This window comes from Podarcis tiliguerta (assembly GCF_965153285.1).
Source record: "Podarcis tiliguerta genome assembly, chromosome: 13".
Taxonomy (NCBI): Eukaryota; Metazoa; Chordata; class Lepidosauria; order Squamata; family Lacertidae; genus Podarcis; species Podarcis tiliguerta.
In genome coordinates, this window is record NC_139546.1 from 43,472,156 (window position 1) to 43,498,551 (window position 26,396).

The window sequence follows — 26,396 nt, forward strand, 5'->3', positions numbered from 1 at the left end:
GTGCAGTTGGTTCTGGCTGGCTTCAGGAGCTGCTCACTGCAGTGGCACCCACCATTTTGCCTTGCCGGAAGTCCCCATATGATGTGTCTTGTGCTGTTGAACCAATCACACAACATTAATTCCCTACTAATAAATCTACAACACTTAAAATATAAATCTGGGGACATTAAATGAAATCCAGGGATGGATTTGTAAATCTGGGGACTGTCCCCGGGAAACGGGGACGTCCTGTAACCATAGTTTAAAAGATGAAAATGTAATTTTCTTTATTGACAAAACTTACCATACCATAAACACCCTTCTGAATCAAACCAAAGGTCTATTTAGTTGAATATTCCTTACTAACTAGTCGGCATCCTGATGCTTTTGAAAGTCCACCAGGAGAGCATGAAGATAACAGACCTGGATCCTGCGCTCTCCCTCTCAGCAACTGGTATTCACAGGTACACTGCACCTCAGAATGGATGTTCCATCACTGATCTAATACCCGTTCCTTTGTCAACCCTCCTTGCAAAACCACCTAGTCTTGTGACCATCATATCTACCGACAATACATTTCATGAATTACATGTGGTGTAAAGGGCTTTCTTTTGTCAGTCCTCACACATAAATTTCGTGGGATAGACCTGAGTCCTTTTTGTGGAGGTTGAGTAGAAACTCCCTTTCCTATGTGTGTTGTTTTTTAATGAAGACTATGCAGCACCTTTATAGTAAAAATAGGAAAGATGTGTCTTTTTATTTAACTGGTTTATTTGACCATGGTCGCTAATAGATGGACTTTAGCTTAGAAACCGTATAACACTGGTCAAGAAAATAATCGTTTCTCCCCGTCGGGGAATCGAACCCCGGTCTCCCGCGTGACAGGCGGGGATACTCACCACTATACTAACGAGGAAGTCACAGTTAAGGTTTCGACAAAGCACCCTGCATGCCTGAGTTGCCACCTGGAAAGGGTCGATAAGGAATTAATCAATCCCTTTATAGCGCGGGAATTTAAAATATTGAAATTGTCCCGTTTTTATACTTCCAAGCAGCGTCGTTGGACACGTTTTGCCCTTACATAATTAAGGTTTTCTACTCACGCTTTCTCCACTCCTTCCTTCTAAAATACGTTGATATTTCGTATCTATAAGCAAACTTGAAATTTTAAAAAAAACCTAATGGAAATCACTGATTGTTAAATTATTTAAGTTTTTTATTTAACTTGCATACATAAAACAAAGTCTAAAAGCTTTTAAAGAAACGTTTTTACTCTTTTCCTCCGCCAATCGCAAACACACTCGCTAACTACAACTTGAAGCGCTGAATCTTTTGGAAAGTCGAGATATTTACCGCAGCGCTTCTCATCCAAAGGCTGCTATCCATACTGCGTACCCTACAACTCTATACAATTAGACTATGATGTAATAGGTGTTAAAGCCACTGAGGCTAATGTATTTTATACACAAAAGCGTGATCAGATCTTTTACTAAGAAAGTGGGTGGCTCTTAAAAGAGCCTTTGGGTTTCTGTAGCACTTTCGCAGGCAGGCAACCGAAAAAAGGGCGCCCAGCTCACTTGGAGCTGGTGTACTTGGTGACGGCCTTGGTGCCCTCGGAGACAGCGTGCTTGGCCAGCTCTCCGGGCAGCAGGAGTCGGACGGCGGTCTGGATCTCCCGGGAGGTGATGGTGGAGCGCTTGTTGTAGTGCGCCAGGCGGGAAGCCTCGGCCGCGATGCGCTCGAAGATGTCGTTGACGAAGGAGTTCATGATGCTCATGGCCTTGGACGAGATGCCCGTGTCCGGGTGGACCTGCTTGAGCACCTTGTAGACGTAGATGGAGTAGCTCTCCTTGCGGCTCTTCTTGCGCTTCTTGTCGCCCTTCTTCTGCGTCTTGGTGATAGCCTTTTTCGAGCCCTTCTTGGCCGCGGGAGCCGATTTGGCCGGCTCAGGCATCTTCAACAATCAAGTCTCAACTACCGTAAAGCACAAGCAGTAAAAGAATGGTGGTGCGGGATTCGCCGTCCCTCTATTTATAGGCTGGATAATGCAAATGAAGTTTCCAAAGTTCTTAGTTACCATTGGACGAGAAGTACGCCACCCTTACGCTATTGGAAGAGAGCCCATGCATTTCAAATCTCGCGCTGCAATTGGGTGTTTTAAAGAAACTTTTCTTATTGGCCTTTTTAAACAACAGTTAATTCTCATTGGCTGGAGGCGGCACCATTTTGATAGCAGACCAATCCCGTTTCCCGCTTCTTTGGTACAGTGGCACTTACTATCAGACCCCGATCTCTTCTCATTCTCTAGGGAACTTTTTGCCCTGTTGTGTGTTGCATACGGGTCCCGCGACAAAACTGTAAATTGGCAAAGTGCTGTTGAAAGTTGACTAATCGAAGTGCACGTTTCATACCCTAGCAAGAGCTTGCACTACATCTACACGAACCCTAGGAAGGAAGAATACTTGAGATTAAAATTAGAAAAAAGTTCTGAGGCTAAACTCCAATATAGAGCCGAAATAGCTCAGTTGGGAGAGCGTTAGACTGAAGATCTAAAGGTCCCTGGTTCGATCCCGGGTTTCGGCAGCTATTTTTTGGCCTTTGGTTCAGTTTGCTGAACTTTCAATTTCCTAGTATTGTATTTTATGAAGTTTTTGCTGTTAGCATGAGTGTTCCTAAATTTTATGCGTTAATGTCTACTTCTGCTAAAAAAATACACCCAGAAATTGCACATTTAAACGCAGATCAACGGGTGGAAATGCCTGCAGGTGTGTTTAAGCACATAATATTTTAGTTCAGTTTTCCTTTGCAACTGTTGTATGCTGAAACTACAGAATTCTTAGATTTACAATCTAATGCACGTCTTCAATCTTGAGTGCAAGCATTTTCCTGCCTTACAATAAATATGCTTAAAATCGTGCTGCAAACCTTGTATTTTTTAATATAATGTAGTATTTTTAATATCACTTAACAGTGGCAGTTGCATAAGTATTGTGAACCTACCCAGTACCCTAATCCACAATGCAGTTGAAAGGAAGCTACGTTGGAGACGCCCACCTGGCCCCAACTCATAATGTGTTAGTGCAAAACGAAAATCCAAGCACATATTCGTAATCGTTTCTGAAAACAAAAGTATTATCGGTTTTTTAGGAAAATGTGGGCAACCCACCGCTACAGAAGGCAATGAGAATTCAGAAATATTTAGAAGGAAAATACATGCAAGGAAACTGAGATTACCACTATCGAAACCGAACAAAATAACCAAGGGTCCTTATACCATAAAGTAAAAAATTCTATGCCTCGAGCTAGGTTTCTATGTATTTTGGACATTATTCCAATGATTCCAGTGCGTTAGGTAAAATAGCGTTAGCAATTGGCTCTTTTCCAGAAAAAGTGGGTGGCCCTGAAAAGGACCGTTTGTTGATGTTTTGGTCTGTGGAAGCGGAGGAGCAATTAGCCGCCGAAGCCGTACAGAGTGCGGCCCTGGCGCTTGAGAGCGTACACCACGTCCATGGCGGTGACCGTCTTCCTCTTGGCGTGCTCGGTGTAGGTGACGGCGTCGCGGATGACGTTCTCGAGAAAGACCTTGAGGACGCCGCGGGTCTCCTCGTAAATGAGCCCGGAGATGCGCTTGACTCCTCCGCGGCGAGCGAGGCGGCGGATGGCGGGCTTGGTGATGCCCTGGATGTTGTCGCGGAGTACCTTGCGGTGCCTCTTGGCGCCTCCTTTCCCCAACCCCTTGCCTCCCTTTCCACGTCCTGACATCTTCCTAATGAACTGCTTCCAACACAAAGTAGAAATGTGAAACGGCTCCCTAAAAACCGCCTTTAAATAGTTTGAAACCCGACCAGAATGAAAACTTCAACAATGGGCCGCGAATTTGTACACGCGTCACGCCTCCGTGCTCATGAACTGACGCTATCCAATCAACGATGAACAGCTATTTCAAACTAACCAATCAAACACTCTCCGGCAAATGTTAGAGGAAGCGCTAATTGGCGCCTATCTCTGTTTCTGATCAAAAGAGGATTTTTGTGCAGTCCTGGCGTATGCGTGCTTTTGGGCGGAAGTAAAAATCCCGCTCGAAGTTACCGCTTCGAGAATAGTATCATATTCATTCTCGGCCTAGCCTCCTTCAGTCGAGGAGGGACTATTGATTGGCTTCGTGGGAGCGGGATTTCCCTTTTTAATTGCTAATTTTAACTCCACACCCTTCTGTGTGGACAACATGAATCTGCTGGTACGAAGATAAATGTACGGAAGCAGGCATCGCCTCCGCTGTAAATAGGCAGATGCATGTGGTGATTAAAAGTAAAAATATAGGTTCGGATTTTAGCTTTTAGAGAAAACCATCATTAGTTCCTAAAGTCAACCACAGAATTCGCAGTACGTGCAGCACTACTGACACGGGGTTCCACCCTTCTCTCCCTGCGCGTCAGACAAGCCTCTGGAGCACATTTCGAGGGCGCATGGGTGTTGCACAGTAGAGGAGAAAATTATGTCCAAAGGGAAGTGTGAGCGGCACAATAGCGTCTTCTTCAATCCCAGAATCTAAATTGCTTTCCCATTAGCAGCGGCACAAAGGTCATCTCCTCATCACCAGCACACTCAGTTGTCAGAATGACTCTTTAATTTGAGGAGTTTCATTAGTTTTACGATGGGCAGAAATCTATGCCCTCTAAGGTTCTGCAGTAGAAACGTCACCTTTCGCTGGCTGGCGCTGGAACAGAAGAGGGGGTCCGTCGCTCTGTGGGGAGATGATAGAGCACAAGCAGGCTTTGTGTGCATGCAAAGGGATCCTGCGTTCAATGACAGGCAGGACTGAGAAGTAAAAACCTGCCCAAGAGCTAGATGGACCCGTTGCCTGGCTTGGGAAATGACAGGTTCTTATATAGAGCAGCAACTATATATAGCTCTTACAAAGAAACTGAGTTGCTTAAATGGGGTCAATAGGGGTCATTTTTCTAAGGAGAAGGAAAACTTCATATGATAAACCAACATTAGTCAATAAGTGTATTAATCTATAGGGTGATTCAGGGAGTAGAAGTAATTAATTCCTTAGACTACTAGGGAGATACTGAGGTTATAATCCCCACTGTGGAAGGCCATGTGGATCCAGAATTGGCCTCCACAGTCACTTACAGACTCATTGTTAAAACAGTGTTTATGGAAGACAATCTTACTCGGCTACGAGTGATCGCCAAAGAAGAAAATAATAATCGACAGGTGTTTTATCCCTAATGGTCAAGTACGTTATAGTCTTTGAGAGAAGGAAAAGACACACTGTAGGCCGGGCACCCACCTCATATTTCAGCTCTATGTTTTTCAAGGCTCAGATAAATTCTACTGAATCCAAGTTTTACTCAGTTCCTTTGGAAAAAGCAATGTGTGTGCACACATGCAGAGTAGTTATCTAGAGATGCTGCGTAGTTTGTCTTTCTGTACATTCCTTTCTTAACCACCCTGGCACCAGCTAGCCTGGAATGTTAAGTGCGTCATCATGTCCTGACCTTCCTATCTATCTGTATACATCCTCTCCTTATCACTCTGGACTGGAATGTTAAGTGCACTCTGTACGTTCTCTGAGTCTCACCATATCACTATAGATTGTTTACTAAGGAAGTTTCTATGCCTGTCTGTGTTCCCTCTATCTAATGATGATTAATGTCTTATACGCAACCCTTGTATGTCTTATACGTAACCCTTGTAACCCTTGCATACGCATTCGTGTTAAACCAATCAGCAGCAAGCACATGCGAGGCAATGCTGTAATATTCAATAAAAGGGACTCTCCGAGACGTGCTCGAGGAGATGCCTCCCAGATGACACCCACTACTCGTCTGTCGCTTATTCCAACCCAACACACACACTCTCTTTCTGCCTGTGTGTGGAAGCTCGACCCAAGGAAGAAAGATGACAAAAGTAACCAGAGAAATCCAAATAGCCTAAAATGATTGGAGACCTCTGTTCTGGTATTCCTGGATGGGTGTTGACACTTAGTAAACACAAATCCACAGCGGGGAGTGTTGTTGTGCTCAGGTCTTGCTTGGGAACCTGGTGGACCAGAATCCTTGACTAGATGGGTCTTCTTTAGCCTAATCCAGCAGGGGGGTTCCTACAATTTTATGGGATTGCTGGAGTACACGGGCCCTTGGTCTGCTCTAGCAGGTTTCTTGCTTTGCTAAGTGTTACACCATTTTAGCAGGAGTAAAAAAGCAGCCAGCACACCTCACCCTGAATATCTAACACCATCCAGGTCGCTTATGCCAGATAATTTCTAGGAGAAATAAACAAAGAGTCCATTGAATTGTCGAGATCAGGCACGGCAGAATCTATCAACTTGTACTCGTTCCTCCAACTGATTGGGTTTGGCTGAAGAGCCCTTCGCATGGCTGTGACCAAAGACATCCACCTCTGCTGTGATGAGAGCAGAAGCTCAGGACCAAGCGCTGAATAAAAGTCTGTTGCAACTCTGCCCAGGGTACACCCCTCACCAAGGCCCTGTTCTGCTTATTGGAGGATATTTGCATAAATGTCATATGCCCTTGACCTGTATTAAGTATAATTGCATATTAAGTACTAAGTACCTTGCAAGGTAGAAGATTGGGGGGGGGGGGTATTTTATATTACCAACTGCCCTGGCCCTACTCAACACTAGCATGTGGCCCCTGCAATACTATCCATGAGGCAATGCAGCCCTCTGGTTGGAAAAAAACCACCCCACATTCCCAACCCTAACTTGGGGCAAACTGACTAGAAGCAGACATTTTTCTGCAAGCGGCTGGGCCAACTTGTCAGTACACAAGTTGAGATCTTTCGCTTTATCCATTGCAAGTGCTTCACTTAGTTCTCATATCTTTCGCTTTATCCATTGCAAGTGCTTCACTTAGTTCTCATATTTCAGCTATTTGTGGCTATGCTTTTACGCTCCAAACAGGAAGGCTAATTGTAAAAAGAAGCTACAGGCCATTAAAGCTTTTATTACTATTATTAAATTTGTATACCACCCTGTACCAGTAGATCTCAGGGTGGTTCAACAGAGAAATGCAGAACCACAAACAGGGTTGGGGGCATCAATTACGGTTTGATATTGACTTATTGCATTTAGAGGAACAGCTGGATCTGTTTTATGCAGCTGCATACATTTAAATGTTTGGCGTTCCCCTATTCTGGTGTGTCAATATCATTGCTTTCAAACTCTGAAAGTTCAGCAACATCCAAAACAATCATGTTAATTGAGTAGCTTTCTGTACATTCATGTTGGATATCCTACTCTACAAATCACTTTTTCTTGGCTGTGTTTAGACCCTGGGGTGTTCACTTACACCATCATGTATACAAGGAAGATTGTGGCAGCCAGACCATGCCAAATGGACAACACACACTGCAGTTAGGTACACAGAAGTCACTGCCTCAGCAACGCTTGCAGCCAAGTGCTTTTTTTAAACATTACTAACCACCATGTTTGCATTTTAACTTTCAAGCGTGGTTCTCACACATTCTAACCCATGGGTAGGCAAACGAAGGCCCAGAGGCCAGATCCGGCCCAATCACCTTCTAAATCTGGGCTGCAGACGATCCAGGAATCAGCGTGTTTTTACATGAGTAGAATGTGTCCTTTTATTTAAAATGCATCTCTGGGTTATTTGTGGGGCGTAGGAATCCGTTCATTTTTTTCCCTTCCAAAATATAGTCCGGCCCCTCACAAAGGTCTGAGGGACAGTGGATCGGCCCCCTGCTGAAAGTTTGCTGACCCCTCTTCTAACCTCTTCCCTGCCTAACACCCCGTGCCCCCAGAACTGTTACTAGGTGTAGGGAAAATAGCTGCAGCATCACTGGTTCTCAGGGGAGGATAATAAAATGGAAATCTTAAGCTACTCTTCCACATGTTTTACAAAGATGTGCTCAAGCCACTTCAGAAAACTTTCAGTAATACTTGCTGCCACCATTCTTTTTTTTTGGGGGGGGGTAATTTATTGACTGAATAAGAGCTTTCTACAAGGAGACCAGCATTCGCTTACTTTTACGAGTGCACGCTGTCAAAGTATACCCTATTACCAAGAAAATATTAGTGACTAACAGTGAATTTACAAGACACAAAATTGTCCACAATTACGGTTTCCTTCTCAACAAGAAGCCCAGTGTGGACCCAGATAATACTCTTCCCATTTCCATCAACTGCCTTGAAGTGAGCTGCAGAGCTCTGCAAATGTACTGGTGACTGTTCAAAACCAGTATTAACACAGCGGGTGGCGCTGTGGGTTAAAAGCCTCAGTGCCTAGGGCTTGCCGATCGAAAGGTCGGCAGTTCGAATCCCCGCGGCGGGGTGCGCTCCCGTTGTTCGGTCCCAGCACCTGCCAACCTAGCAGTCGAAAGCACTCTCGGGTGCAAGTAGATAAATAGGGACCGCTTACTAGCGGGAAGGTAAACGGCGTTTCCGTGTGCGGCTCTGGCTCGCCAGAGCAGCGATGTCACACTGGCCACGTGACCCGGAAGTGTCTCCGGACAGCGCTGGCCCCCGGCCTCTTGAGTGAGATGGGCGCACAACCCTAGAGTCTGTCAAGACTGGCCCGTACGGGCAGGGGTACCTTTACCTTTACCTTTAACACCTTCTTAAAAGGGGACACGATTGGAATCTAGCCTCAGAGTACTGAAGGTCAGCCTTTGCAGCTGAGAACTGTAACATCACACATTTGCACAGCCCGAATCCGAAGGCGCTCCCTCCCCACAAATAAACAAGAGGCAAACCGTCTAAAAACAATACGTCCTTTTTAATTGTTAAGTCAATAAAGAGGTATCAAAATTAAAAGAGGAGAATTACAGGGGATTTAACTGAACTACTAGGAGAGATTTCGGGGGGTCTGGCCGGGGGGAGGAGAAAGAAAGGACAAATGCAACAGAAGACACGCCATGAACACACGGGGCTCTGGGAAGGAGGGAGGGAAGAGGGCAGTGAGGAGGCAGCCGGCAAGAGGCTGGTGAGAGGCTCAATATCAGAAGAACGTCGGTGTTTGTTGAGGAGGAGAGAGGAGAGGTGTGCTGGGCGCTTAGGAGTCGTCTTCGCCATTGGCGCTGTCTCTGTCGTCTTCGCCTTCTTCGGGCTCCTTGTCATCCCCCTCAATGGACTCCAGCTGAGAGAGAGAAGGGGACAGGCAGAGGGGCCGAGTTAGCAAACAGGGAGAGCCGCGCTCCTCACTCCTGGCTCTCTGCCGCCTCCAGCTTCGTACCTGGTCGTCTCCCCGGTCTTCATTGTCGTCATTGTCCAGCAGGTCCCCTTCCTCAGCGGAGTCATCCGCCCCAGTCTCAGACTCCATCTTGACATTGCTCTCTTCTTTCTTGGCCGAGCTGCTGCTTTGCTCCTCCTCAGACTTGTCATTCTTCAGTTCTAGGAAGGGAGGATATAGAGAGGAGGGGTCCAGCAGGGTATCGGAACCGCTCGCCCGCTCTCCTAAGCTCTCGGGGCTGCTGCCCCACGTGGAATTTTCCTACATCAAGACTCGTCAAGCCAACCAAACGCCTCTGGCGAGCCGGAACCATCCCAGAGGCAGAAGAGCTTTTATAAGCCGGGAGGAGGTTGGTTCTTCCTAGTCAGGCCACCTATGCAAAGGCATGAAGGGGCCGGCAGCTCGCAACGTATCTGTGATCAAGCAGCTGCCATGGGTTCATTTGCAAGGCTGTTGTGGAGAACTATGGCTGTACACAAAGGGCTTTGGCAAGGTGGCTGCTCTCCCCACCGACAATAAAGAAGAGGGGCTAGAGCGCTGCCCTCCTAGCTATGGACAGATGTTAAATTGAAGAGCAGCGAAGGAGCATCACAAGGTTGCTCTCCTGGAAACCCAAAACCAAAGCCCACCTAGAAAACCACCACGATTACACCCGTCAGATATGCATCCCCAGACAGCCCGTTTCCCTCCCAAACAAGCTGCTCTCTTTATTGGGGAGGAAGGATAAAGCCTGAAGAGATGCTTCAAGCCAAATTCCCACAACCTTCAGCCCCCCAAAAGTCCCAAGCCCATGAAGGGCTTCCAGGGTCTTCCCCCCGCCTCCCATCCACCTCCCAACCCTTTCATTCAACTGTTTACTTTGATCTTTCTCTATCTTCTCCAGGCTTTCCAGCAGGGAATCCACTTTCTGCTTAATCTGGGTCAGCTCCTTCTTAATGGTCTGCAGATCATCTCCTTTCACTGAAATAAAAAGGACATGAGCACACTGTTTATCGGAAGCACTGATACCCAAGGCTTAGCTTTTTTGAACACAGGCACTCAATGCCTATTCCAAATATATTCAGCATCTCAACAATAGATGCTGAAAAGCAGCTAACACAGATATAAATCTGGAGATTAAGCAAAGCATTTATTCCCAGGGAGAGGAGGTTTCCCCACTGTTCCTTCTGCTCAACCCACCATTAAAAAAGAGATAGGGAAATAAATAGTGCTGAAAAGCAAAGGAAGGTGCAACTGTTGTCAGGAGTTTTCAGATGCCCCTCTGAAACTAGGATAGAGAACAGTCCGGGGTAGTGAAACTTTCTCACTCTCTTTATGGGCAAGTCAGCAATTTACTCCAGGAATTGGAATTGGAAACCTGCAGCCCTAGGGATACACATGACCTTCAGCCCAAGCTCACAGCATGTGACCAGGACAGGCCTCTGGCAAGAGTGACTTCACCCTCTCCCAGCAGCTTGCTAGGCAAAGAGAGAGAAAAGGGGGGCAAGAGGGTAGCCCTTGCCCACTGCCGGCTTCGGCATCACCCACCACAGCATGCAGGGGCCCGTTTCAAATCAGGGAAGACTTTAAACAGGTCAGATCTACTTTGTTAATTAGAAGTCTTCCAGCAAAATCCAAGCACAAAAACATAATTAGAATTACAAGAGCAGGGTGCATCTGAACCTAGGAACTGGGTAGTTTTGTACCACCAGGACTGAATTGAGCTTATGGCCTTTTCACACACGAAATCACCGCCTATCTTTCTTAAATTCAGTAGCCTAATACAGGGGCAAGAATCGTTTCAGTTGCTGCCATTGTTAACCAAGTGGGAAGCAGAATCTGTTGCACAATACCCAGTAGATCCCGATCTACCTTCTGCACACCCCAGTTCCAAATGGAACTTCTGCCTTGCCAAGAGAACAGTTCTAGCCAATCCCCAAGGATTTTATGTAAGGCTACCGCAACATTTAACCACTCAGTGGCACTTTGTGTGACTTTTCTGAATCCCAGTTTAAGTCCTTGCGCAAGAGAAAGGGCCCCCACCCCACTCAAATCACCTGCGCCTAGCCAGTAAATTCAACACATACACTTTCCAGACTTGGAAGACGACCCCCGCTGCCCACTCTTCGAGTTGAATCCGCTCTTGCCCCTGCGGGAGGTGTTGCCAGAAACCCGTTGGCGTTTGGAGGGCACCACGGCCCGGGCAATGGGAGGTGGAGGCGGCACCCGCGCTTGGTAGCTGTACATCCTAGGGGCACAAGAGAAAACTGCCGTCGTCAGAAGCCAGCACTCAATTCCCTATTGAAACTGCCTCTTTGTGCTTTACACGGCATGTGTGCATCCTCTGCCCTGGGCTTCTTTGCTCGCGGGATCTAACCAACAGCACTCCTTTTAGAGTTCGCTCAGGAGAGCAGGCTCTACTTCCATAGCACTTGCAAGGCCTGTAGCACAAAGGGACCTTCCTCATCCACAGAATCCTGTTCCGTGAAGTCGCATTAGGATGACTCCTCTGTTCTGCATGCATCCCTCTACTCCCCTAAATAAAACCAAGTGACATCTTCCTTCGAGTAAGTTCAATCTGCTTCCTGCTCATGAAAGGATCTAGGAGTCTTGGTTGACCACAAACTTGACATGAGCAAACAGTGTGACGCGGCAGCTAAAAAAGCCAATGCAATTCTGGGCTGCATCAATAGGAGTATAGCATCTAGATCAAGGGAAGTAATAGTGCCACTGTATTCTGCTCTGGTCAGACCTCACCTGGAGTACTGTGTCCAGTTCTGGGCACCACAGTTCAAGAAGGACACTGACAAACTGGAACGTGTCCAGAGGAGGGCAACCAAAATGGTCAAAGGCCTGGAAACGATGCCTTATGAGGAACGGCTAAGGGAGCTGGGCATGTTTAGCCTGGAGAAGAGGAGGTTAAGGGGTGTTATGATAGCCATGTTCAAATATATAAAAGGATGTCACCTAGAGGAGGGAGAAGGGTTGTTTTCTGCTGCTCCAGAGAAGTGGACACAGAGCAATGGATCCAAACTACAAGAAAGAAGATTCAACCTAAACATTAGGAAGAACTTCCTGACAGTAAGAGCTGTTTGACAGTGGAATTTGCTGCCAAGGAGTGTGGTGGAGTCTCCTTCTTTGGAGGTCTTTAAGCAGAGGCTTGACAACCATATGTCAGGAGTGCTCTGATGGTGTTTCCTGCTTGGCAGGGGGTTGGACTCGATGGTCCTTGTGGTCTCTTCCAACTCTATGATTCTATGATTCACAAGCTCAATGGCTGTGATTCCTCCCTTCTTGGCATTTGGAAACAAACTGCACCGGAGATGCACGGAAGGGGCAACGGCTCACTGGTGGCCCCCAGGCTGTGCATGGGTAAGTGTCCCAGGAAAGCTCCCTCCCCACACCAACCCGAGAAGATCAGGCAGATCTTCTGGGCAAGAAGGCTATGACAGCTCCTTGCAGCACAGAAATAATAATTTTATTATTTATACTCCGTCCATCTGGCAGCTGCTTTCTACCAACTCAAGAGTCCTGGCATTGGGACACCATGACTGGCAGCAGCTTCAGTGGCGGCTGGTGCCCAAGGGGACTGGCAGGAAGAAGGTAGGTGCAGCCACAGCCAGCAACGGGCACAGCCAACTAATTCATCCTCCTCCCTTCTGAGTTCTATAATGACAACAAAGAGATGGAGGAGGAGGAGGAGGAGGAAGGTAGCAGAAAGAGCCAACCCCTGGTTTGGTTGAAAGAGGATGGGTTGGGGGCAGTGGAGGTTGGTGGGACAGTATTTCATTTGCACCCATGAGCCAGCCTCCACTGAGAGGCTCTTCAGGGCTGCTGACAAGGGACTTTTGCAGCCCTATGCATTGGAAGCAGGAAGGTACTTGAGGAGCTTCTACCTGCTAACCTGGCACTCTACCACTGACCTACAACCCCTTGCGAAAACCCTTTCTTCTTCCCCAGACTCCTTTTGGCCAAAGAAAAAAATGCCTCCACTTTTCCCTCAAACACTGCTATCTCCATTAAAGTCACCCCTATGGCTTCTACTACGCATCCCCTCGTCTTCCTCACCGTTTAACGGCAGAAGGTTCTTAAAAATATGACAAGCGCCACAAGAACCCAGGATCAGGCTAAGTGCCTTGAGTGAAAACAGAAATTCATTCTCAAGTCATTATACTCTATTCCAGAAAAAGGAACCCACACCTGGAATATTTTGAAAGGAGGGAATTAAAAGGCCTGATCTATTTGATGCTGACACAACAGAACAGTGTACTGGCGCCTTCCTCTTCTACCAAAAGGAACGAAGCATGTACAGTGCAGCAAACAACATTCAGGTAAACCTACCTGTCGTAGTAGTCACGCTGGAAGTCATAGTCCAGGTCAAAAGATGACCTGAAAGACAAAGCACATGAAACATGGTCAGGTCTCTGGGAGACCACCAAGGAAAGGAATCCTGCTCAGGAGGGCTGAAAGGAACAGGCAATTCTTTCGCTTCCCATTATCAGGAGTCCATTCCCAGTCTGGCATATCAAGGCTAAACACAGTTATTCACAGTGCAAGAGCAAAGGCAACCCTGCGTTTATCCAACAATCCCTCTGTCTGTCACCCACACTTCAAAGCCACCTGAGCTTTGCGCTGGGATCCAAGATAACAAATTGTGCCACCCGCAGGTATAAAAAAAACAATCTCCCACATGGCCTCTCACATTCACATGGAGTTGCTTGCACGCATGCACACGTATACATACACATGCCTCTACACACTCAGCTTCATTTCCTTGCAACCAGCTAGACAATTAAAACCTACGGAGCCATTGCTCACTGCAGGGCACAAAGCCAGAGAAATAAAAAGAACAGAAACGTTAAAATAATGGAAAAAAAACATAAGGGTCCCGACCTGACTAGAGGGGACGGAGAAGGTGGTGCGGCTACTGACCCGTACATCTCTGTGGCCGATCTCTTCACCCCAGCTTTGCCCCGGTTCAACTTCGGCTCGGCAGCCAGGTTAATATCTGGAACAGAGACACAGAGAGAGAGAGAGATGCCAATTTTGAAAGGCAGCATCTTACAACTCTTGGAAACAAGTCGAGGCCTGCCACACATCTGGGCACTAATGTGTTGCTGAGCTGTCTCTGTTCTGGGATGGGACACATTGCCCTGAGGAATGGCATAGGATATGCTGCTAAAAGGTACAGAGAACATAATGCCCAGTAGAAAGAGAGCCAGGAGGGTTGAAGACAAGCTATGAGCCATTAGCTTCAAGCAGGAACACCAAAAAAAAGGCACTGTGTTTGGCAAAAAAATGATACTGAATAAGACATCTCACGTTGGCGAGGATCTTCATCCACTTGCCAATTGCAAACACAGACACTCAACTTCTTACTGCTGGGTGGGAAAGTGAAACTCTTCCCTTGTAGTAAATCTATGCCACGCAGTGACAGAACTAACATATTAAGCAGCACTTCCAAAGTAAGAGGGTTCACTGCAGGATGGATGGGCTACACCGAACAAAAAAAATTTTCCACACCACCTGGGGGAGGGGTGGCAGGAAAATGTTGTCTGGCAGAGAAAACACTGGAATGAAAGACAAGCAAGGCTGAGCAAGCTTGTAAACAGCTGCTCCGAAGTCTCATGTGCAGAGTGAAAGTTTGTCCCAGTGACTAGGCAGGAAAGCTAGTCTAAAATGGAAGCGCACCAATATGCCATTATGTGACTACTAAACAGCTTGAATGGTCTACTAAGCTACTTGCACTGTTATTTACAGGGCTATGGGCAGTAGGAGAGAGAAGACAAAGCTGCTGGTTTCTCTGAAGATCAGGGATGTGGCTTTTCGATTGGAGGAATTTGGAATTGTGGCTTTCAAACAGAGCTGCATAAACACTCTTGTCTTGAGTCTTGCCTAATGAAACATTTGCAATATTACAGGGATGCCGGCTGTGCAAGTTGTGTCTCCTTTCCCTGTACTTGGGCAAACTGGTGAAATGCTTTGAAGGAGCAATGCAATAAAAATGCTTTGGCTGCTCCCGCTCAGGCTTTTTGGAGAGGAGTGGGGTAGAGTAGCTCAAAAGAGGATTGGTGCCAGGCTCTCTGCACCAATCCCAGCACTGCCAAATACATATAAGCTAGTCTCAAAAGGGGAGACAAGGGTAGCCACAAGAGTGAGCTGGGTTGTGACATTCTGGACCCTAGTTCAAATCCCCACTGACTTGCCCAAGGACATCCACTCTCTTAGCTTAACATACCTGGATGCTGTGAGGAGCAGGAAGACTGTCATAAACATACACAAACACCACACATGCAGAGGAAGAAATGAAAAACCTGACCTAAAGGCTAGCTCTACATGGTGATCGACATTCCTTATTTCCATAAAAGCCAATCAAGGCTCCAAGCTGCCTTTCTTTTCCCTCACCAACCCAAAATGACCAACAGCCCTGGAAGGATCTCGGGAAAGAAAGGCAGGTGAAGAAAAAGAAATAGAAATCAGAAACCTGCTCCTGCTCCATCCTGCGGAATGGATCATTAGAATTTGGGTATATAGTGGTACCTCGGGTTAAGTACTTAATTCATTCCGGAGGTCCGTTCTTAACCTGAAACTGTTCTTAACCTGAAGCACACTTTAGCTAATGGGGTCTCCTGCTGCCGCTGCACCGCCGGAGCCTGATTTCTGTTCTTATCCTGAAGCAAAGTTCTTAACCTGAAGCACTATTTCTGGGTTAGCGGAGTCTGTAACCTGAAGCGTATGTAACCTGAGGTACCACTGTACTTGATTAAGGCTTCAAAAGGCGTCAATAGAAAATTAGGAAAGACAGGCTTGTACCCCACCTTTCTGATGTTGCTCTGTGTGTTTACCATGTTTTGATGTTACTTGTAAGCTGCCTTAGAAGAAAATGTACCTTGAAAGGTGGAATAAAAATACAATAAACATGGGCAACACTCTGCACTTCCGCACAGCTCAATATCTAGCTGTAAACTCTGACTTCCTTGCTCTCCTCTTTATAGACTTGCCACCTCCACTTTGACATCTAGACTGCCTCCGATAGAGCCGAAAGTATGTGCTTGGTTTGCGTATGTAGTTGTTTGGCTCTGCTAGCAGAGAGTGGTGTGTTATGTCTGAGTGTGAAATGAGGCAATAAGGAAGCAAGAGAGGCGCTCAGAAAAGGAACTGGTCAATGATTTCAGCCAGGCCTAAGAAAAGGGGTAAGCTAAAAACCACTACAAGGCGCTTACCTAGGACCTGGCCTGCGATCATCCTGCCATCTTCTCCTGCCACGGCAGCACGAGCGTTACGCTCGTTCACGTACTGCACGAAGGCAAAGCCCTTGTGCACAGAGCAGCCCACGATCTTGCCGTACTTGGAGAAGATGGCCTCCACGTCCGACTTCTTCACCACTAGCGTGTTGAGATTGCCGATGAACACGCGGGAGTTCAGGGAGCGTGGGTCTGTCTTGTTGGTGACGTTGCTGGCCATGACTCAAGTATGCAGCAGAAACACAGGCTTGGTGCTGGAGGAGGAAGATTGTCAGAGAAGGGAAAGCAGTCACGTGGGATTTCAGCGTCTTGACACATGCGTGCACACCCAACCAACAGAATACACACACACACAGCCTGGCAGGAAGCGCTTCCCCCTTTGAACGAATAGCTATGATCCCCGAGGCATGCTGGAAAATCTCAGATCCATCCTGCAAGCAGTAAGGCATAGCAGTATTGCTAAGCAACTGCATGTTCCTTTTTTTAAAAAATGATTGCCACTAGGCAAAGACAATTTTTCGTAAGGCACTAAAGGAAGTGAGGTGGCTTTGCCACCAGCCTGCCACAGAACCATCCACATTCTCCCACAAGAGACACCTGTGCCCATGTCAAGCACTGGCTGTGCATGATATTGTGTCTAAAGCTAGCAGTGGTATTCCAAGGTGGGTGGGTATCTATCATGTCAGCCTGGTCTCAGGAGAAACTCAACCGCTAGACTATGGGGCAAACTAAGGCCTGGGGGCCAGATCCGGCCCAATCTCCTTCTAAATCTGGCCTGTGGAGGGTCCGGGAATTGGCATGATTTTAAATGAGTAGCATGTGTAGCATTATTGAGTAGCATTATTTAAAATGCATCTCTGGGTTATTTGTGGGGCATAGGAATTTGTTCATTTCCCCCCTTCAAAATATAGTCCAGTCCCCCACAAGGTCTGAGGGACAGTAGACTGGCCCCCTGCTGGAAAAGTTTGCTGACCCCTGCTCTGGACCCTTGTTTCAAGGACAAGCATATTGTGGGGAGAATCAATTTTACTCCCAGCCCTCAATTTTGCTTTTAATCAGCTTTCTACGGAATACAACTACAGAAAACCCAGCTCCAGTTCAGATGAAACCGATACAAAAAGCTGTCACCAGCTAGCAGAATTTCTAGTAGTGAGACAACTCTCTCACAGTTTTCCCAACAAAACTTATTTCAAAAGCAGTGAGTGGAATGCTATCTAACTTTGGGCCTCCATTTATAGATGCTTATGGCAAAAGCACCAGGACCTTGCTGTGATCTTTAGATTCATTGATAAACATGGAAATGAGTTTCTGGTTCGAATCCCAGCCTCATTTCAACCACTTACATGGAGCAACATGGAGCCTGCTCATCTACACGTCTCTTGCGCACACCTAGTTAACATAGTTATGCTTAGAATATTTTTAAAACGACCAATGGAAACTAAAATAAATCAGTATTGGAACTTCGTCTATGTACAAACTCAGAGTGGTCTTGCAATACATCTGAAAGTAGCCTGGGAAAAAAGTTTCAGCATGGAGGAACATTCAACGCTGCTCACCACATTCACTCACTCTCTCTCTCGCATGCACACACACATTCTCTCTTCTCTCCTCCCCCCCAAGCTATTTACAAAAATCCAACAGGGCAAAGCCTTTCACTTTCCTGCTCTCACCGTGGCACATTTAGTTCTGTTGCATGTGATACTCTACAACCCAGACCTAAGCCATCAAGTGAACAGAGTGGGGGACTGATTGTTAAGTTTCGCTGCTGGAGGTCCATGTTCAGATTCTATGTCCAGCAATGAAACTCCCAGAGGCTCATGAACGCTCTCTGCCTATACTTGCTTCACAGGACTATTGCAAGAACAAGATGAGGATGGAGAGCAACCTCTGGATAATGAGTAGAGTCGCGGGGAAAATCCCAAGACCTTTCAAAAGATTCAACAGTTCCAGCTAGCAGTTTTGTTTGAGAGGGGCAGAGGAAAAGACTAGCACGTGATTTTTGTGATCAGAAACAAGGTAAATGTGTGTGTGTGGTCACAGCATACACTGCAGCCAAAGGCCAGCGAAACAGGATTAAGAGCAGGTGGTGTATATGGGACTGACAACATGCAGCAAAGCACAGGGACAGAAATTAGATTTATGGCGCTATCACCTTTCTGTGCGACCTCAAGGTGGGATGAGTGTTTCGTTAATCATCCTCTACCAAAAGCAATTCTAATGGCCAAATGTCAAAGGCGGTCAGAAGGCCCTCTCTGCAAGGCTCCAAGGAGACCTAACTTTAAGCTCTGCAGGGTTTGATAAATCCACTTGCCTCCTCACTGTACGTGAGTGCTTCAACCCCAACTGATGACCCATCCCTGCACTTCCATCACATCCTGTTTGCAGGGAAGTACCCTTCTTCACCACCACCACCACCCCGCCCAATGCTTCAGAGAAAGAAACAAGGTGTAGTCTTTTATTTTTCTGGTGAATTTTGTATACTGTATGCTTTTATCAGTCACTCTGAGACATTATTGTAGAAAGCAACAAAAAAATGCAATAAATAACAACAAAAACAACACACACTCTTTCTCGTGCAAGTTGGGCTTTTGCAGCCCATGGTTCCCTCCTGCCAAAAACAGGGGAGAGGGATAAAGGAAGATATGGAACTATCTTTCTCTTTTCTGGAGGAATGAAGAGGCAATCTCTTTTCTGTCCAGTTCAATTCATGATGCAGGCAGCAAGGAGGTGCCGACACTTTCTTTGAGAAGTTGAACTCACCTGGAGGGGGGGGGGACATCTCCCCCCTACCCCGAATCAGAAGAAAAGTGGTTTTGCTCCCAGGCGTTTCCACAGAAAGCATCAACTGTGATTTCTGTTCTCTCTTTAAAATTTCTATCTATCTATCATTGGGGGGGAGGGGTAATTAGCTCTCCTTTATTCCCTTTCCTGCACAGATAAAAGGGTCACTTCCATCCGTTCCCATAGATGGTTCTCATACATCAAGCTGCAATTTTGCAGAAAATGCCAGGAGTCCTTCTCTGCTGCTGCCTTCGGCAAAAACCCAACTGGGAGAAAAAAACAAACATTCTCTCTCTCTCTTGCAAGTTAAGACTCTGGCAAATTGCAGCAAGCTGAGGAGGAGGTAAGGAATGACTAGGTTTCCTTCCACGGGTTTTTTGGAAGATGCAGAGGGGTGCTGCTTTCTTCAAAAGCCTGGTCCACACGCTCTCTGCACATTCTACAGCTCTCGGGGAAAGCAATGGGGAGCAAGCCATGGGGGTAGCAATGAATGGGATTAACTCACAAACCAAACCAGAATGTGCTGGCTGCCAATTACACATCTGTCCTTGAGTTCCCATGCCTCAGCAAGCCATATTATGACTACAAAACTTAGTTCTGAAGAGAGGTCCCATGACTTTAGCTGGCACCTAGCACGCACTTCTTCTGTTTGTCGCTGCCAGGACCGTGCTGTGCCCAAGGCATAAAGATTGGCTATTATTTCATTATTAACCAGAGCCTTTATCAGCCACCATCACTACCCTTAAAGATTTTCATGATGTAACTTTTCACAAAGCTATTGCCTGAACTTGCTTGTTTCATTCCCGCCCCTGTTGCCTTTCTCATGTCTATCGTAAGTCTGGAGGCAGAGACTTCTTTTAATCTCTGCAATGCATCAAGGTAACTTCAGTTATATATAAAAATATGTCACAGTGCCCAATTGTTAAAAGAGATTGTTCCAATCTGTTAATTAGGGTCAAGTAACGGGCAAAAGATTCCAAGTATGTGCGCATGCACTGCAAAGTTTAACACTGAATTATACTCTGGGAGTGTAGTTTTGTTGTCACTTTTTAAAAATGAAAAAAAGGAATCCACCACACAAAACCGGCCGGTTCACCCACAAGGCCCAGCGCAACAAGATATACTGAGCTTGGTTGCTGAACTTGGTTCTGCTCCCCCAAACCAGACAACCCCTCTCCCCCACTTCTAACCCTTAAAGTGGCTGCATGTCCAGTAGGCAACGAAGACCTGAACAGGTCCACTCCCATCTGCTAACAGAGTTTTGCTTGTAGTGCAGGTGTGTACTCTTTTTCAGCAAGGCCTTTAAGAGGGATGGCTGCTGAAGCCTGGAAGTAAGCCAACTCAGCCCCTTACCATCAGCCAAGATGGGTTTGTGTCTGCTCCATGCAAGGCTCCGTAGGTAACTGCCTCTGTCAATCCAGACTGGGCGTCCATGACGGCGTTTGTAAGGGAGGGACGGTGTGGAGGAAAAGATCAAGATGGGAACTGAAGGGTACGAGACAGGAAGGGGGGGCGGGGTCTGACCAAGGGAAGGCTGTCACTGCTAGCGAGCGATCAGCACCACAGACACATTGCAGCAACAGTTGAAAAATTGCACAGAAATGAAATATTAAAAATTAAAAAAAAATAAAAATAAAAAAGTGTAGGAACTTCCTGAGATGTTCAAACAAGTTCTGGAGAGAAATTGGGTTCCGTTCTTAGCAGCCAGGCAATCAGGGAGGGAGGGAAAAAAAGAGTTAAACGCGATCAATCCACTTTTTTTAAAAAAATGTGTTTTAAAAACCTTGTTGTGTTTTTCCCCCCCAAGGGGTTAAAAGCCCAGAGTCAGTTAGGACCACTCAGAAAAACTCCATTTTCATCCGGTTAAAAATCAGCAGTCATTTTTTTTTAATCACCACCATCAGCAACACATCATCATAGTCACAGTCACCACCATCATAGTAGCAATAATATCAATAAGTAACTAGCAACAACGATAAAAAGGAAATCAGTGGAAAGGCAGGAAAAAATTGGAAAAAAATTGAATAACTTACTGTAGCTGAAGATCAAAAAAATCTCGCTGTAAAAAAACAAAAATAAAAATAGCCCAGATTAGAAAAACCGGAGGTGTAAAAAGGTCAAAGTCAGTAACGATTTTTTTCCTCTCTCTCTCTTTCATTTTCTGTCCTTTTTTCCCCCCTCTCACCCTCTTGTTCCAGCCACGGTTACTGCAGAACCAGGCAGGGGAGAGCTCCCGGCAGGAAACAATCCAAGCCCTTTGAACACCATTTCTAAAAATGCCTGAGAGAGGTGAGCTCATGCGAGGCTAAAAGATTCCTCCTCTAACCCAGCTGCTGCAGGAAAAAAAAAAGTGATTTTTTCCCCAAAATTAACATCTTTCAATCCAGCTCTGGCTTCACTGCAAGGCCAACGCTGGGCCGCAAAGCCACCGTTTTGATAAAAAAACGGCTCATTCTAAGACATTGGGAGGGGTGTGCGTGCGGTGGGGTGGGTGGGGTTTTTTTTAATAAAAAAACAAAACACGAAGCTGAGCTCCAGTGAAGGAAGGGTTGGGGGTTTTCGCCTTGCTGCCCTGTGAAAGGAGAAGGGACAGGATGAGTCAGGGTACCCGATTAAAGTTGCCCACATCTCCCAGTTCCCCCCTCCCCAGCGCAGAGAATGCCAGTCCCACGTGGCTACCCCAAGCTCACAGATGACGTCAAAAGGCACCCGGAAGCTTGTGGTAGGAGGTGGAGTACATTGAAGCTTATACACAGATACCCTGAAGCAAAGATGGAGGAGGAAGACTTCACAGAGATTCTGATGCATGCAACTGAAGGAGAAGCAACCTCTACAAACCTCATAAGCGTTAAGAGCATGAGGGCACTGCGGCCTAATGCTCTATGCATCACTCCCCAGAAGCGTAATACATGCACCCACCCACTGGTTTTTAGCATCATGTTCAAAACTGGAAGCAATCCTAGTCCTGGGTACCAATTTTGATAAACCATTAATTAAATTCTAGCCCAACTGTTTTATCTGCCTTCCCACCCAGCATTTAAATGCCAGGAAAGTACTGCAGATAAACCACCCAGATTTACACTTTAAATAAATAATCCCCAGGTCTCTCAGAAGAGAAATTCATAGGCAGAACACTCCTTTTCTCTACTGTGCTATGTTACCCCTGGAAGGATATAGGGTAAGTTTAGTGCAGTCAGCACAGGCAGGGAAAATAACAAAGGGAGAAGGGCAGGTCATTTTGGATTTACTTGGCAAAAGTGATAAGCAAAACAGGTACAAGGTTGTTGATGCCAAACACATTTTGATGACAGCTTCAAGCAAACTGAAATGCTCTTTTGGACCAGATCTACTAACACTTTGGAGACAGGTGATGAGTATGTGGTGGTGCTAGGAGGAAAGACTTCCGGCCACGTTTCCTCAACGTTACTGGGGAGGTCAATGTATGGTCCCTGGCAGAAGAACCCAACCAGTTCTACCTTTCCACCCTTTGTACAAGTTCTCCACAAATGGAAGGAAGCATGTTAAGAGAGAGAAGGCTAATGTATTCAGATTCTTCTACTAAGCATGACCCAGCACGTGGAAGACTTGGATTCAAACTCCTGGTCTTGTGCAAATCCTGTGGCAACTCCTTACAGAACAGCTAGTTCAATCTTGCACAAACACTTGCAGGCTTCAGCTTTCAAAACGTGACACCAAAAGCTCATAGCCTTTAAGGTATCATGAGACTCATGCCTCCCTCCCACCCAGTTCCTGCTGCAAACTAATAAAACCAATTTAATGGAATTTTAAGTTAATTGGCTATTAGTTCAGTGCTACAGGTGCTAATAAAGAGCTATGTGCTGCAAACTAGTGAGCACCCAGGACTTGTCCAGTCAATGAATGGGTTTTGGCACACCAGGGATAACTGTTTTGCAATTTACACATCTGGACTTGTGCAAGGGCATCACTGGTGCTGTCCATACAGAAAGAATCCTGCCCTCACTATGTTCCCATTCCCCTCCTATGTGATTTACATATCTCTAGGCACCAAACGAAAACAGCCCTCTTCTCTCAGACGTTTGGCTAATTAAACTGTCTAAAAAGGGGGGCGGGGAGTGTTTTTGTTTGTTACTATGTTACACATTTCTGTGTTTTTATATTGTGAACTGTCCCTGTGAACCTTGGGTGAAAGGTGGTATAGAAATGTAATAAATAAGAATAAGAATACTGTAAACCATCACTTAAAACCTAGCTTATGGCTAGGCATCAATGCCAGACCCTCACTCCTGATCCTGCCTATCTCTGTCTTTCACAGGAACACCATGTCCTACCTCAAAGCAGGATGGTAGCTCTTCAACATGATGTTCACCAATAATAAGTGCTGTACAAATTACTTCTAAACTAACAACAAAATTAGCAGCCACGTGATTCTGAAGGATTCCAAGTGAAATGCAAGATCAGGCTTTTGTGGGCTTCCCCAGCAGCAGAGCAGTTAACCCTACTTAACCCTGTTCCAAAGCTGGGGTCTATGTGAGCTGAACCCAATTCTCTTCCTTAACAATTGAAAAACTTTTTAAAACGCAAATCCAAATTCAAGACAGGCAGCACAGCTGTACTGAATCAATTGTATATTGCAAAGGCAATATACAAAAGTGTTTTTTACTCCCATTAGTTAGATCAAGACCTCTGTGTAACTCAGAAGCTTGCATATTGCTAAGCATGCAAAACAGACCCAATATAAATAGGCCACCCCAAATTATACAAAATTTAGAGCAATAACTGACAACAATCTATACCAGGCCAGGGAACTACTAATGATTGGGGTGGCAGCTCTAAAGATGAATAAATCTAAAAATGAACCTTAGGTCCAGGTTATCTGAAAGACCATGCAAACATTCCTGGGTTCTGAGATCTTTGGGGCAGGCCCTTCTCTGGGTTGCACTACCTTCACAAGCACATTTGGTGGGAATGCAGAAGGCCTTCTGGATGGCTGTTCCCAAATTTTGGAACTCCTTAGAGAAGCTAGACTGGTTCCTTCCTAACTGTCCTTCTGCTGGCAGGTGGAGATTTGTTTTATTCCAAAGCCTTTTCAGAACTGTTTTTAAAGAAAGGGCTTTGAGTAGTTCTGTGCTGCTTTTACTATCTGTATTTTAATGCAAGTGATACCTCGGGTTAATTCGTCCTGGAGGTCCGTTCTTAACATGAAACACCACTTTAGCTAATGGGGCCTCCTGCTGCTGCCGCGCCGCCAGAGCACGATTTCTGTTCTCATCCTGAAGCAAAGTTCTTAACCCGAGGTACTATTTCTGGGTTTGCGGAGTCTGTAACCTGAAGCGTATGTAACCTGAAGCGTTTGTAACCCGTGGTACCACTGTAGATTTATTTTTATATTGTTTTAATTCTATGTCTGTTTAATAACTTTTAAACTTCTGTGTTTTATCCATGTTGTTATAATTTCTGTAAACCCTCTTGAGTCCTGGTTCTGTGAGAAAGGCAAGATAATATAGCAATCTTGCTGCAATCCTATATACGCTTCCTTGGGAACAAGCCACATTAAGCTCAGTAATATGTACTTCCAAGAAAATCTAAGATTGCACAGCCTATTGATGTGCCACAAGGCATTTTGCAGCAACTGATTATTTATTTAAAGAATGCATACCCTGCTTCTCACTCTATTCCTCAATGTGACAAACATGATCCCTCTGAACTTTTATTTTTTTTAACAAAAAAAGTTCAGTATGTTCCCACCTTAAGCGCAATTAAATATTGCAAATTAATTGCATGCATGGCAGAGTTTAATAGCGCCTTTTGTGTTGTCTTTTCCCAGTGCGAAAAAGCTTTTAATCTCCTGGGCTTGCTTAGCAGGTTCTGGGAGGCTCTTGGGACGGCCCAGCAACAAGATCTCAAAAGAGCCTTCCGGAGCCTGGTAAGCAAGGTGGAGAATTTGTGGCCAGCTTCTCTAAAGGACCACCCTTAGCTCTTATGATCCTCAGTGTCTGTAAAAAAACAACAACAAAGACCGTTCTTGCATGCCCACAAGGGGAACACAGAAAACCGCCTTTAAGAATATCAGATTGCATGCCCATCTTGCTCAGTACTGCCCATTCTGACTGGTAGCACCTCTCCCAAGGTTACAGGAACCTGACTTTATGACACCAGGGACTAAGCCTGTGACCTTGCTGCCCTTCCCTAAGCTATTAGGCTGGTGGGCTCAAGTGTGGTGGTACCATGGCTCTGAAACTCCCTCCCGGCAGAGCTAACAAAGCCTTCAAGCGTGCCTCAAAAACTCGATTTGTTGCAACCTGCTACACTTTTCCCAGTTGTTTTTATGTCACTAATTCCTGAGACTTGTTGGTTCCTCAGAATTTTTTTATTATTATTAAACAACCCAAATGCATTTCAATTGGATCTCCTCCAGTTGTGCACTGCCTTGTGAGGGCTAAGAGGCAGAATATAATAACATATATATATACTGCGCACCCCCGCAACTCTTTTGCCATGTTTATTCATGAAGCAGCCCCACTGAGCTCAGAAAAGCGTGGCCAGGAGCGCAGCCTACATTAAACCACTAATCCGGATTAGGCCAGGAGAGAGGGCGTGCGGGCGCCATGCCTTCTGCACGGAAAGGGACACGCGGGCAGAAATGTCACTTCCTGACCAAAGCCAATAGCCTCACGTGGGTTGTTTTTTGTCCCACCGCCACCTAACTCTTTCGAGGGGGGGGGAATGAGGATTATTTCCTCCTCCTCCCCCGCCCAAGTACAATGGTCTCTTCCAGAGGCAACACATATGAATTAGCTCGGAATGTACCATTTGGACTAAGCGGGGGGGAGGAGGGGGAGAATCTCTCGGATCTTCCCATTTCCCTGCGAAGACCGGGAAGGGAGATACCAAAGTGGCGGGGGAAGAAAACAAGAGAGAAAGGGCGGTACCATCATTAACTCCCCCCCCCCCGCGGCCGAAGCGCGAAAAAGGAAAGAAACGTCGCAGCTCCTTCCTTGGCCACCTGAGGCGTTAATATCCAGGCAACGAACTCACCAGGAGGCCCCAGGTCCGGAACGGCGTCGTTTTCCTTATCTATAGGGCTTTTTGTTTTCCTCCTTCTTTCACATATACCTTCGCCTCATCCACGCTCCGGACTCTTCACAAAATGGCGCCCCCGCCGCCCTCTGCCTCTGCGCCGCGCAGCCGGGACGTAGCGCGGCGCGGCCCC

The 26,396-nt window shown here is 46.2% G+C and overlaps 4 protein-coding genes across 15 annotated transcripts in view; all 4 read right to left on the reverse strand.

Moving 5' to 3' along the window:
- Positions 1–26,396, reverse strand: part of LOC310663057 (G-protein coupled receptor 4-like) — a 303,619-nt gene that overhangs the window by 266,547 nt on the left and 10,676 nt on the right. The gene's annotated exons all lie outside the window — the stretch shown is intronic.
- On the reverse strand, positions 1,233–1,933 carry LOC310662443 (histone H2B 1/2/3/4/6-like; the record flags this gene model as incomplete). Its single annotated transcript, XM_083409367.1, has 1 exon — positions 1,233–1,933. The coding sequence occupies one exon, from the start codon at positions 1,931–1,933 to the stop codon at positions 1,553–1,555; it is 381 nt and encodes a 126-aa protein (XP_083265493.1). The 3' UTR covers positions 1,233–1,552.
- On the reverse strand, positions 1,233–3,741 carry LOC310662444 (histone H4; the record flags this gene model as incomplete). Its single annotated transcript, XM_083409368.1, has 1 exon — positions 1,233–3,741. The coding sequence occupies one exon, from the start codon at positions 3,739–3,741 to the stop codon at positions 3,430–3,432; it is 312 nt and encodes a 103-aa protein (XP_083265494.1). The 3' UTR covers positions 1,233–3,429.
- Positions 8,729–26,375, reverse strand: HNRNPC (heterogeneous nuclear ribonucleoprotein C). 12 transcript variants are annotated; one of them, XM_083410650.1, is made up of 9 exons: positions 26,300–26,365; positions 21,238–21,263; positions 16,403–16,677; positions 14,112–14,187; positions 13,521–13,568; positions 11,267–11,427; positions 10,059–10,160; positions 9,204–9,361; positions 8,729–9,107 (listed from the first exon to the last, which is right to left on the reverse strand). In XM_083410650.1, the coding sequence occupies exons 3-9, from the start codon at positions 16,641–16,643 to the stop codon at positions 9,024–9,026; spliced, it is 870 nt and encodes a 289-aa protein (XP_083266776.1). In that variant the 5' UTR covers positions 16,644–16,677; positions 21,238–21,263; positions 26,300–26,365; the 3' UTR covers positions 8,729–9,023. The 12 variants fall into 12 exon arrangements, with proteins under 12 accessions (XP_083266776.1, XP_083266783.1, XP_083266781.1 ...); XM_083410657.1 differs by having other exon boundaries at positions 14,073–14,187; XM_083410655.1 differs by having other exon boundaries at positions 14,073–14,187; positions 26,222–26,364.

Excerpts from the sequence above, each read along its gene's own strand:
- HNRNPC (XM_083410653.1), bottom strand. The coding sequence starts at position 16,643 with ATGGCCAGCAACGTCACCAACAAGACAGACCCACGCTCCCTGAACTCC. Across the intron at positions 11,428-13,520 it reads CAGCGTGACTACTACGACAG|GATGTACAGCTACCAAGCGC; the intron begins GTAGGTTTACCT and ends TTGTGCCCCTAG. Across the intron at positions 10,161-11,266 it reads GTCTTCCAAGTCTGGAAAGT|TGAAAGGAGATGATCTGCAG; the intron begins GTATGTGTTGAA and ends TTTTTATTTCAG.